Consider the following 13617-nt stretch of genomic DNA (forward strand, 5'->3'; position numbering starts at 1 on the left):
GTTCCCCAGGGGTTTGTAGAATAGAATTGCTGCTTCACTGCTTGGGGGTATGATGCTTTTGTTTGAACTGGCCTTTGCTGTTGCCATTTTGTGTTCAATGTTCATATCAATTGCTCTTTCCAGGATGTAAGAAGTGACTTGATATTCTCTTTTTAGATTTTTTCCATCTCATTGAATGGCTGTTTCTGTGGAGATTATCGTCCCTTACATCTCAGCTTGCATTTCTCAGAGTTGAATCTAAATTTATATCCTATCCATATTTCTAAACTCTTTCTGTCCCCTGTTATTTCTCTACCCACACAGACTTTCACACTGCCTCTCAGTTTAAGATTACTGGTGGGCAATGTACCGGTGTGGAAGTAGCGCACTGTCTACTTCTTTCTAACTACCGAACTACATATATCAATCTCTTCAATATACTGAGGGCATGATTATGCAATGTGTCAAAACTATTTCTCACATGTTAAGTCAGGTGTGCTCTTGGACCGTTTTGCTGGATTGAAGCTCAGTGCTCTATAAATTCAAGCCCCATTGCTTCGATCAAGCATGTTGTTAGATTAAGCTCTTCCTTTTTGGGCTGATAAATTTATGTATGTGATATACACCGATTTATAGTAAGAAAGAATAATTTGTTAATATAGCATTGTCCCTTTCAGATAACATCGTGTTTTCTTGTTTTGAAAATACACTTTTTATTACAAAAGAAGAGGTGAAAATAGTAAAGAAATTGTGATGCTTCTGTGTGTACCTTCAAATGGAAGATAAATCACTGTGATGTTCTATTTTTGCTTTATAAGTTGACAAGCTTTTGTGATGAAAAGATGCCTTTAATTCTTGTTCTCACGATGTTTCTATTTCTATATTTACTGACTTAGTAGTAAAGCAACATGTTGATCTGAAAATCCTTAGACACAGAGCTCATTCTGAATGATTTTTATTTCATTTTATAGTATGAAGAACTGATGGAAGCATTTAAAAACCTACATAAGGAGTGTGAGCAGCTCAAAACATCTGGTTTATCTACTGCAGAAATAAGAAGGGTAAAAAAATCTGACAAAATTGCACAACTTTTGTTTAGTGGGGTTTGTTTTGTTTTGTTTTGTTTTGTTTTGTTTTGTTTTCTGAATGTCAGTTTTATTTTTGTTGGTTTTGTGGACTCATTGCAGTGTATAAGTTGTAGAGGCCAGAGCTGGCAGGCACTGCAGCTGCCTTTTTGAAACTGTTCTCTGTTGGCAAACAGTTAGAAAATCCTCGCTCATGCTTAGAACTGAGCTTTCTGTAGCAGATTGGGAAACAAGGCTGCCAAGACTGTTCAGCATGATTTTCAAATATTAGAACTCCTTTTCCTGTGAATGCAAACTGATACAAAGCCTTTTGCTTTACTGATATAGGGTAATAATTTCAGAGGATGTTGAATTAATTAAGAGCTTCAGTCAACAAAAATTATGATCCTGTGTGGCTAAGGTGTTAAGGACGGATATTTGCCCCATTTCAACAAAATATTGAAGCATGGGGTACAGCTTTCCAGTAAGACGTATGGACAAGCTAAGCAAATGTTGAGATAAGGCCTAAATTTGGAGAATTTATTTCCCTTTCTCTTATAACTATCAATCTCTGGAATCCTGCTGTTGTAAGATAGGATTAAAGGAGAATAATAATCGGATACATGTTTTAACACTAGAAAGTGTCTCTTAACAAAATTTTAATAAAGTGGCAGCAAACATCACTCGTATGCAATGTCATGCAAAATTGTCTGCCAGGAAGTGGGTAATGATGGTAACATTAAGAACATATGTCTGACTACATCAGATGTAGAATTCATGCTGATTTTTGCTTGGTTGTTTCTGTTTGTTTGGTTTTATTTTAGAGAAATCGACCTGCTTTTACTTTAAATGTTCACACTAATATTCAGGGATGCAGATGAAGCAATGTTAGCATAAAGAGGGTAGGAACTGTGGGGGAAGCAAGACAGAAAAGAGAGATTGAAATCCTGGGTGTTCTGGTCATAGATCAATAAAATTATAACTGCTTCAGTATATTCAGAGAATTCTGATTTTCATATTAATTTGAACAGAGTTTAGTCCAATCTGTATTATATTTTAAATAAATTAATATTATCTATTTTTTTTCTGCTTTTTAGGACATCAGTGCAATGGAAGAGGAAAAAGATCAACTCATCAAAAGAGTAGAGCGTCTTAAGAAGAGGGTAATAAGAGAAGTAACACTGTTACATTTCAGTGTCATAATCCTTGGCTTGCAACTCTGATTTTGGAATGCAAACAAGGATTAAGATAAACATACTGTATGTCTGGGAAGGAATTGAATAACTAATTGACCCACAGGGAATCTCCCTAGGCGTTAGTCCAGAGCTTTTAAGAATCTTGAGTCCAGTGCTTTGCTGTCATTTCGGAGTAGTAACATGTATGGAAGGGAAGTGCTAAGTGGGCTTGTGAGACATATGATCTCTTTAGTGTATTTCTCAACTATCTGACAGTAACATGCACTATTTATCCACTTGCTGTAGGTGGAGACAGTACAAAATCATCAACGAATGCTTGAGATAGCAAGACAGCTTCGCTTAGAAAAAGAGAGAGAAGAATCTTTGGCTCAACAGAAACAAGAACAAAAAAATCAGGTACTGACATAAAAGCATACCTGTTAAAATAAATAGCTGTTGATGTTTGTTTGGGAATCATGCATTGAAAAAAAATACATCAGGAACAACAGTACAGAGCTTCTCCCAATACCAGAAAATTAAATCCCATTTAAAATATGTATGTACATTTTAAGGGAAGAGGCTTGACCCTGCAAGTTTTGAATGTCTCATTCAAGGTACTTGGCTGTCTCAGCTGCAACTGACATCATCATTTAGCAGTCCCAGGAAATGTTCCATGACTTACTGTTGTAGCACCCGAAGAGAATTCTTTATATTTATGGTAGTGAGCAAATGTTTCCTTAGTTTTATTTGTATATCTGTGCATCTGTGTTGAGATTTCAGCAGCTGGGGAACACAGCGAGTACCTTGGCTTTTCACTGGGTAGGGGAATATGTTTTCAGAAACAACCTTGGGGTTTTGCTCCCTGAGTTTGACAAAGATGATGTCCTAGGAAGCACTGGAAGCAGTTGACATCTGGATATAAGGGTGGGTTTTCTTCTTGAGCTATGTTGTCAAAACAAGATACTTTAATAACATCCAGTGCCATATTGTTATATCTCTCAGCAAATTTTGTAGCGTGAACTTCAACACTGTATTGAAAGGGGGAAAAAGCCCAAATTTCTAGTATTGCAGTCAACAACTGGATGTGGAATCAATGTGAATCAGTAGGCTTTCAAGCTGCTGGGTCTTTGAACCTGAGTGAAATCACAAGCAAAATGAATGAGATGTCCAACTAATTCCAGTTCTTAGTACACATCTCTCTAAATCACAGAAATACTAATCAACTGGGTGTTGTTTGGCAAGAAGCTCTCCAGCGTGCTCTCAAGTTGGACAGTGGATGACTGTGACAACTCAGCTGCACTGAAGAACTGCAGGATAAGGATAGTTATCTGCTGCAATCCTGATTCTTGCTGTCTTTTTTTTGTTGTTCTGATGTTTAAGCCACTCATATTTTTGGTTGAAAAATTGTTTAATGAACTTCTGCCATAGAGAAAATATCACTTGGGAGTGCAAGAATACTTTCCTTAACTGACACTGGAGAATAACATGTAAACCCAGGCCATTTGTTGAAAATTTGTTTTGGCATGTTCCCTTGTGAAACGTAATCACCAGATGCATATAGCTACCACTTTTTATATTTGGGATTCTTTTTGATACTCTTGTTTTAGTATTAGTAGTTTGAATATGCATTGCAAAGGAATGCACTTATGTGTGTCCAATTCTCTCTCAAAAGTTGTTCCACACAGAGCAGAGACTACAAAGAGTACAGCTCCAGCTGAAAGAGATGCATCATGCAGTAGTGGATTCAAAACCTGAAAGTAAGTAGTATTCTATAAAGTCTGGGAGTTTACACTTCTCTGTTAGAAATGAAATCAAAACTGGATGGCTGTCAGTAATATGGTAGTGCCAAAAAGCACATGGGAACCTAAAAGAATCTAAAGAAAGAAATAACTTGTGTTCTAAAGGCACATGCTGGAGATCCTAAGCCTGAACTTGTCTTGCCACAAAAAGCCAGGGAGAGAATCACAAGGGCAGATGATATCAGTCATATTTTTGAGGTCTACTTTTTAAAAAAATCTTAAACCAGTTAAATGCTGAATACTAACTTTAATAGTCTGCAAGTAAAAAACAGTTGGAGCTACAATGGTTGGAAAAAGCAGAAACCCTTTACTAAATCAGAACTTTGTCTTTTCTAAGGTTTTATGCCTTTTGTATTTGTAATTAGACATTGGTGAAATACCGCTTCTTAAAAATTTTCTCAATGAATGTATGAATACATCAAATACTATGTTTTATTCACTGTAGGCTTGTTTTTCTAGTTACCTTTTATAAAATATTTGTTCGAAAAGCTTTAAGGCCTGTTTCTTATTGTAGTGCAGTTTTGTGTTGTAGTTTTGTATGGTATGAAAATAAAGCTACTTCCTAATTAAGCTTTTTTAATAGATCATGGATTATATATGCAGACATACACACAGTTATATATGATTATGTTTATAAGTCTATATATTAGATATGTATATACTGAAGCCTATATATTTATGGATTAACATATCTGTTTATGTGTGAAACTACTTTGTTCTCATACGACTGTAGCTGATTGAGTTGTATTATATTAACATGGCAAGAGTGCTTCTCTGCATTTTCAGTGATATCTCAGTCTGCAAATAACCTCAGCAAAATAAATGATATTACTTGTGGAGTAAGTGAGTACTCTTTGATCATTTATAAAACTAGCAGGAGGGAGGGAATTGCAGTTACCACATCAGTGTGTAACTGTCTCCAAAGGCTACAATTTGACAACCTCTAGGTTTCTGATGATTTAATCACTTTGAAGCAAATGTAACAAGGAGGAGCCTGGCAGTTTGACAACAAAACTGGGAGATGGTTTAGGGTTCAGTGTTTCAGATGTATGTGATCTTCAGCAAGTTGCTTAACCTCTTTCAGTTTGTCTCTTGCACTTGGTTATTAACACATCACAGGATTGATAGAGGTTTTATGTGCTGTTCATTGGGGTTGATTTATAGGGAAATACTTTACTGCATGTAAAGTAGTGTGGAGGTATATGACTCAGAATGGTCCTTCTCACAGGGCTTTTCCAGTTGCATTTTAACTTTCTGTGATAAAAAAAGCCATAGAATGATTTTTATTATATGTATAAATCACTTCCAAAATGATAGAATCTGACTATTGATTTAAACTTAGTAAAGTCAGTAATTGTCCTACTCTTTCAAGTACATTTAATATTCCAGTTGCTTTGGAAGCTGTTTTGAATTAGAGAATTTTTTTCAGTCACAACCACATTGTGTTGTTATTACTTAGTAATTTTACTTCAATTTTTTTACGATGCTCATCAGCCACTGAACCACAGATGGAACTAAAAGAGTATCTGAACTATCTTCTTTACTCAAAAGGACCTGCAGTGGATTTTATAACTGTTCCATTTTTGCAGTAGCTATCGGAGACTTTATACAGCAAAGCTGTGTCAACATTTCTATTTCAGTTCCTGGGGTTTTTTTTAAGGCCAAATGAAACTTAATGGGTTCAGTTCACAGAAGCAAAGGTAACATAATAAAAAGCCAGTAAATGTGTCATTTAATCACTGACATGAAAATAAAGTTAACATATTTAATTTCCTTATCTTGAGTCCTGCTTGCAGGGGAAAAAAAAGTGTTTGGATGTTCTGAAGAAAAACTTGGAGTCATTACTTAGGAAAACTTGTGTTGAAATTTTGCCCAAACAAAGACTTCAGGACTTAGCTTTATAATTGCTTTTCCCCATAGTAGTTACAAAGACACTGCCTGCAGTAGCAATTACACAATGCCAACTGTGTTTTTTTAAATAATTGAAATTAGGTGACCACAGTGCACTGAATAGGATTCCATTTATTTTAAAAGCTTTGTTGGTCTACGGTTAGCACAATTTATTTTATTTCAAAAATTTCCCTTTGGCTGCAGTTTGGTCCCTCAGCTGCCGACTAGTATCAGTATAGCTTGTATGCTGGCAATTCAGTGGCTGGTTGGTAGGTGTGGATTTTCACTGGAAGTTGCTTTCCTTTAAAATAATTTTCTTCTGTTTTTAATATTCAGATGTTTTAACTTCCAATGCAAGATAAAATGATAGAAGTTGTTAATGAGTATAAGGTTTTTTGTTTGTCTTTCAGATGGATGCTGCTTTGATTACTTTAGCTTAAAATTAGTTTAGGATAAAGAAATGTAAAGGAACTCTTAAGGGATGCACCTAGCACATATTCATGAGTATCACTAACATGCAATTAGCATCAGTCAGCTTTAGCTGTGCCAGGAAAATACAGCTTATGGTTAGTAGGTTTTTAACACTTAGAATACTTTGTATTGTATTTCTAAATATTATATCATGAAAACCAGTTGATTGTTATGAGATGTTTTATAGACTAAAATTGATCATACTGGTTTCCACAGTATGCTCCTTTCCTGTTTATTAACTTTAGCACTACTCAGTGTGTTGTCTAACTACAGAGAAGCAGTTGCTGCTGGTAGCACTAAGTAGCATGAATTTGCTGTTTCTGACTTTTTTTGTGTTGTTGTTCTGGATATGAACAATATTTTTATTAACACTGACCACTAGAGTTTGAATAACCTAGCTCATGCTTTCTCAGCAAGGTTGCCATCTTTTTTCTTTGAATATCTCTGCTGGCACAAACACAAATTGTTAATGCCAAGAAACAAAATGAATTACTGAAATTCTTGATCTCTGTCAATTTTACAGGACATTATTGTTCACTTTATTGGCAGAAATACTAAGAAGTAGATGACTAACTTGAAAATATTGATTAAAAGAATGTGTTAAGATGATTGTTGTTGATAAACAGTGAAATGTGTAATTTATATACTTCATTAAGTTAATATGTAGTAATAGATTTAGAGCACTGAACACTTCAAAGACACCAGTCAAAGAGGAATTGCTTTGTATAGATGTCTGTTTTATGTAATTCTGAACACTTGGTGAAAAAATAGAAATCAAGGATGCTATTAAATGAAAACATTAACGTTTTTCTTTTCCTTAGAACTATCTTTCCCTAAAATTCCAAGTTTAAATGATGTCCACTGCAATTCATGTTACAATTAAAGCTATAGATGTATTTGGTAAAAGAATGGCTTAGGTGGAACTTTATTTTTGTCTTTAAATGATATTTTTTTTTATTATAAAGTCACTGTCAATTGATGCAAGGTCAGGGGTAAAGCACTTTTAAGCAGATTTGATATCTGTGATGAGAATACAAGTCTGGTAATTAATAAAATACTATTAGCAAGATTAATAGTATTGCTGTGGTTGGCTTTTTTAAGACCATTGACTCTTGCACCCCATTTTGAAGAATGAACGAGGCAGTAAAAATTCAACACAATCTCTGTTGAAAGGATTAAAAGGAGTTTACTGGAAGTTTTAGAAAGAAAATTAATTGGGGTATCATCACTGAGTGGATGTGTTTCTAATCAGGACGTGCATAAACCAGTGTTTGGTTCTTTTTTTGTTTAGTATTTGTATCAGATATATGAAAGAAAATAGCAAATGATCACTAGTGAAATTGTCAGGCAAAATAAAAACTCAGGAAATGACTGAATAATGAGGAGAACAGACTGTTGATTCAAAGTGACCATAATGACTTAGGAAGCCAAGCCCATGCCAACAGTATATATTTTAAGGAATAGCCAAATGCCACTTTATTCCTCTAGGAATAATGTATATGCAATGTAGTTACAGCATGTGGGACTCTTTCTTAGGAAGTGACCCTAAAAAGGACTTGTGGGTCATGGTGTAAAAATGGTAGAACTGGAGCTCCCAGTGTCAAAGATTTGGTGCTACTCATGCATTTATTTATTAAAGAAAATGAAATAGGAGAGTTATATTACCCCTCTTTGTAGCTCTGTTACGTTCATCACTGCAACACTGTGTCCATAGACCAGAATTCAAGAGGAGTGTTGAAAGGTCAGAGAGATTTTTCAAAGAGCATCATTAATAATTATAAACATGGAAAGCATAACTTACAATGGCAAGTTCAGGAAGCTTTTTAGTTTTTCAAGAAGGTATCAAAGGGATGATTTGATCATAATCTATCAGTGTCTGCATGTTCCAGGCTTCTGTTTAATACAGGGAAATTAAAAGTGATACCACTGGAAGCTGTGGAGGGAATCAATTTCCGTGCTCTTGCTGAGGATGACTGCAGAAAGGGAGGTGAAGGCTTTGGTGTAAGTGAATGCCATGTGGAGGTCTGTTCTGTATGTGCCTTTGCTGTGGCCTTCCTGTGTGATATTAATCAAAGTGTTGGCAGATAGTCTATAAAATGAGTGTGCTTTTTTATTTTTTTTTGCTTTTTTTCTTTTATTTTTTTTTTTTTAATTTTTCCCTTGAAAAAAAACCAAACAGTTTTTGCAAATGGATTTGGTATAGGGTGCACCATAGGTAGGTAGCCTGTAGAGGGAAAAGAAGTAGGAATCTGAGCACAAGGTGAATCAAAATCCATTAGTAGAATTATGCAGAGAAACTTGCCACTTTCCTACATGACTGAGCAAGCACTGAGAAACTCTTTCTCCCATCCCTCTCTTTGTAATAATAATAAAAAAATTTGAATGGAAAACATGAGGAGTTGCTGTTAATAGCTTTCCACATGTAAATACGTGGTTGGCAGAACCTTGCTAAAATAACCTTAGGGCACAGAGCCAGACTTTCTGTGCAGCTTACGTATGTAGATTTTGTAACCATAAGTCAATGTTAAAACATTAAAAACAGAATTTATATGTGTAATGGAAAGATTTAAAGCATGCTTGCTTTTCTTTCCTCTAGCCTGGGAATTTGAAAAAAGAATGTTTTTCACTGAAAAAAAACAAGATAAAACAAGAGCTGCTCTGTTTTGTTTTTTAAGGTTCAGCAAAATTAGTTCTTGGGTAGTCACTTCTCCATATGTTGAATCGTATAGGAGGAAAAATATATCCAAAGTATTTAAGAAAGAAACTACATTAGTCAAGAGGGATGTTGACATCATAATGTCTTTCCCCAGTGAGATGTCAAGTTTTAACTCGCTTCATTGCTTGTGGCACTGTCAAGAACAAGCATGATGCAGAACCAGTCAGTGTTTAAAAGAAGTTGGTAATAGCTCTCAGGTTATCTAAGAAATAAATCCAGATAATGATCAAGGTTATATCCTGTGAAGTCAGTAGGTCCCCGCCTTTATGAAAGCAATTGTTTAGGTATGGTTATTTCCTGAGGTTAGTGTCATATCTGCAATAAATTATTTAGTACATTTTATAAGAAAACAAGTAGTACTAAGAATAAAGTATAGGCTATATATGCAGATTCTTTTTGCTACTAAGAAGAAACCAAGAAATCAGTTTGGTTAAATAAAAATATGAATAATTAATATCAGAATTTAATTGATATCACTTTGATTTCCACATCACAGCTTTTGGTTATAAATATCAAATTGGGAGTTGTGTTCCTAGTCGGTTCTGAGGTGATAATTCAGCTCACAGTGTACGTGGGAAGCTGTGCTGCATTTGCAGAGGTGGTAGATTTCTAGTGAGACATTAAAATGTGGTCCCTCCTGCCCAGCTCTGTTGTGGGCTGAAGAAGACTGAAATTGAGTTCTTCTGGAAGAAAGAAGTGGGAATTCTCTCTCAGTAAGCCCAAGTGTGTTCCTCGGGGTACAGCTGTACTGCCAAGTACATAATGGCTATTGCATACGTAGAGTAACTCTGCTTGCCATTGTGAAACTGCAGTTGATGCTGTTTGTTTTGCACAAGGTAAATGACCTTTTCACCAAGGGGAAAAGATTGTGTGGTAGTGTTGCTTTTCATAAACACAGAAATCAACAAACTAAACCAGTGGAAAAGAGGAATTCCCACTCATTTTTAGTTTGTGTTGACTTGACTTTGCTAGCAACGCTGCTTTCCCTAGGATCTGTTTTCTTGCTTCTATTTCTTGAGGGTTTCTCAAAAATAATGGCTTATTTCCTCTCTGGCAGCTAAAGCAAGTAGCTTTCTTTCAGTCTGAGCTGGGAGCAGAGGATGAGGAGGATCTGTCAGTACGGTGTTTCTAGCGATAAATGGTGGCAGAATAACGGGGTCCCTTTTCCTAAGCTTGTATTTCACTTTGTTCTGACCTTCTCCTGTCAGTCAGTGATGTGGTCGGCAGGCTTTTTAGCCTGGGAACCAAAAACTCTGTTTTCACCTCCATCCTCTCCCACCTCTGTTTCAGCAACACCAGCTGTACTACTGTATCTCTGTACTTGAGCTTTTCTCTGCTTGTGCACTATATGAAAGAGGCATGTTTTACTTGGCATTTCGTGGCAATTCCATATTCTCCCAAATATGGAAACTCCCCCCTCCAAAAAACCCCACCCAAATCTAGCAAGTAGTTTTAAAAAAATACCTGGGATACTTACCTTTTAGTCATCTAGATCATGAAAAATATTCTGAAATACCTATTCCCACTCTCATCTGACATATAACTTCCAAATCTTACTGTAGTCCTTGGCACAGGTGTCTCGGAGGAGTAATTGCACTAAACTGCCTGTTGTCAGCAAAGACTGTGTAATGGAATTGAAATAGATGCTTTATTTTATTCTGTCCCCTCTTTCTAGCTGTATATTGTTCTTATCTGTATGTACCTGCCTTTGTTTATAAATTATCTGTTAAGGAGGCTAAATTACTCTCTCTAGCAAGAGCCAAATCATCATAAGCATGGTGATGTGCAGTGTGCGTTGGGCTTGTGGAGAGCAAAACTTCTAAATAGGGTTGCATTTCGCAATGGAATTTTTGACATTACTGAGGAATTCCTTGTTTTTTCTATTTTATTATTATTTTCAGCGTTCTCAGTCTAAATACTGTCCTGAGATGAAGCGCTTTTTCTTACAAGAAAAAATAGCGTGCTATTTACAGGGAGATTTGTAAGTCTTCCAGCAATATAAAAGACCCTTGAAGTAGATATACGTTAAATTCTGCTCATTTTAAGGCCTCTTTAGATGCCAGATTGGAATAAAGTTTTATTTTAAGGGAGAATTTCCAAAGATATAACAAATCTATACATGAGCTAGGCCAAATTAAGATCTTTGTACAGATAAAGGATTCATCCTGAGATAATTTCTGTCTGTAGATGAAATAATTCACATGAAAGAATGACCTATGCAATCCATGTGTAGGACCAACTTCAGGATGCTTGCTCTATCCCTCTAGCCAGGGAACTTCCAAGGAATTCAAGCTTTGAAAATGCTCTGAGCAAGTCAGCATAGCTGTGACATGCTTTGCTGCCCCTCATCTTGCATGTGCATAAGCAACAAAAGTCTAGCTCTTAACTTTTTAAATTTCGGAAGAATGTAATTCACAACACAGAAGAAATAACAGAGAATCCAATATCTTAATGTGTGTAAGACACACGTAGAGTTAATGGCTTACTGTATCTATGCTGCATGTTGAATTTTGCATCTGATTCAGCTGTTCTTCATATAAGAAGAATATTTGTTTATTGATGAAAAGAATCTGTCAAGGAGTTAATAGTTCCATGTTAGAGATACAGATGGGTAATAATACCTATTACATTGTTTAACATCCAGATTAAAAATCTAAATCAAATAACTACCTGTTTCTGTGAGCGTTGAAAAGAAGACTCAAATGTTATGCTGCTGTTACTGTAATCTGCTGCTAAATACTTCATTGTGTTGGTGAAATCAAACTCAATTATCCGCTACATTACTTTTATAGACACACACTGATTTAATTTGTTTTTAAGGTTTAATGAAGAAACTGGAAGAGGAGATAAATTTCAATTCATACCTGGTTACTGAAAAAATACCTAGAGAGCTTGAAAGTAAGAAGAATTCAGTGTATTTCTTACAAAAGGTGGTTGCAGAGCCAGCTATGAGTCAATCTGATCTCAATGTACTTGAAATCAAGGTAAGCTGACCACGATCACACTTAGTTTGTGTTCCATAGCATAGTCTGAGGTTCTTGTACACTGTAGTTTTCTTATCCCTACTTTATATCCTTGTGAAAATGTTTAATTCCCAAAGGAATGTCCCTTCAGTTTTAATCCAAAAGGGGATGTGTTAATCACTAAATGCAAAGTCTCAGAGAAGTTTTTTGAAAAAACCCACAAAACAAACAAACAAAAAAAACCCAAGCCAAACCCAGCCATATCCTTAAATCTTATTTAGAAAATTGTGTTAGCAATTTGCTATGGCATGAGCAGAGATGTTGATGTAGCACTAAAGGTTTGATTTTTCTTCTCTTCAGATTTCACTTGTTTTAAACTCTCACTGACATCAAGGGAGTTTATGCCAACACAGAGAGTGTTTATGGAGTGGTGAACACCATTCTGAGTGATATATCCTCACAATATTATGTCTTAATCAATGTGCAATGGCTCAGAACTCCTCAGTGTTTGGAATAGGTCTATATCATTTGTGTTAGTTGGTAAGACCAAAGGAAATTTGAGTATCAAATACTTGATTTACTTTTCCTTTTTTTTTTTTCAGAAGTTAAAAGCAAATTGTGTTAGAATGAGCAAAACACCTTATTTGTAGTATGTATCCAAAATGTGCAGAGGGATTTGTTGCCACAGAAGTACACATATATTTCACTCAGTGAAGTTTTCATATTTGCATAATCCTAAATGAAAGATTAAATACATAATATTGGGTTCTAGAAGAATTTAGAGGAATGCTAATAATTATTATTTCTATTGGTGGTGATGAAGATTTACAGCAATGTTAGGGTAGGAAGACTAGTCCTACATACTATTAGGTACACTGTTCAGTCTAAATGTCAGCTTATCAGTTTTTTAATGTTCTCAGGATCTCCAACTCTGGCTTTGCTGTGAAAGACAGGTAATGAGGAAACAGAGTATTTGTAATAGACCAGAGACTGATTTACCCACAGGCACGAGGGCTGCCACCCGCCGTTCTTGTGTCTTGAAGCAGAGACGTTCCGCAACTCCAACAACATCATACTAGCCTGTGCACTCACACAGAGAACATGCCAAAGTAATGCAATAAAGAAATGCCCACGGCTTTTTTGGATCAGACAAGAATCAGCAGTCAAGTATCATCAAGAATACATTCTATTTTAAGGTTAAGACTACTTTTTACAAAAGTAAAATCAGTGACAGCCTAATGCCATTTTGGATTCCGATTGTTATACTTTTAAGGATGACAGCATTACTAAATGGTAGATTAGGTCTGAAATAATAAACCAGCTCTGTGATTCAGCCTCTGCTTTCCCAGTTCATTTCTTCTAATCAAAACAGTATTTGTAGTTGCAGTTATTTCTTTTAGGCATAATTGAAGCCCTGTTTTGCACCTTTCTTTTCCAAGAGTATTGTTAGATTTTTGGCAATATTTTAAAAAGCTTCAAGGTTGTGGGATTTTTTTCCTCTTTTTCCATGAGGTAACCTTTCAATTTGTTGCATTTTGGAAGTATATTCTTCTTAATAGA

The 13617-nt window shown here is 35.5% G+C and overlaps 1 protein-coding gene across 4 annotated transcripts in view; it reads left to right on the forward strand.

Annotated features, from left to right (window-relative positions):
• Positions 1-13617, forward strand: part of IFT81 (intraflagellar transport 81) — a 49282-nt gene that overhangs the window by 4195 nt on the left and 31470 nt on the right. For all 4 annotated transcript variants that reach the window (XR_004409305.2, XR_004409306.2, XM_033008216.2 and 1 more), the window contains exons 4-8: positions 951-1040; positions 2141-2206; positions 2525-2635; positions 3891-3975; positions 11915-12078. Coding sequence is in view for 2 of the 4 variants with exons in the window: in XM_033008216.2 (XP_032864107.1) it covers positions 951-1040; positions 2141-2206; positions 2525-2635; positions 3891-3975; positions 11915-12078 (516 nt within the window). In the remaining 2 variants the exon portion in view is untranslated. The remainder of the gene's footprint in view (positions 1-950; positions 1041-2140; positions 2207-2524; positions 2636-3890; positions 3976-11914; positions 12079-13617) is intronic.

This window comes from Tyto alba, unplaced genomic scaffold (assembly GCF_018691265.1).
Source record: "Tyto alba isolate M040663 unplaced genomic scaffold, T.alba_DEE_v4.0 Super-Scaffold_44, whole genome shotgun sequence".
In the NCBI taxonomy this organism is placed as follows: domain Eukaryota; kingdom Metazoa; phylum Chordata; class Aves; order Strigiformes; family Tytonidae; genus Tyto; species Tyto alba.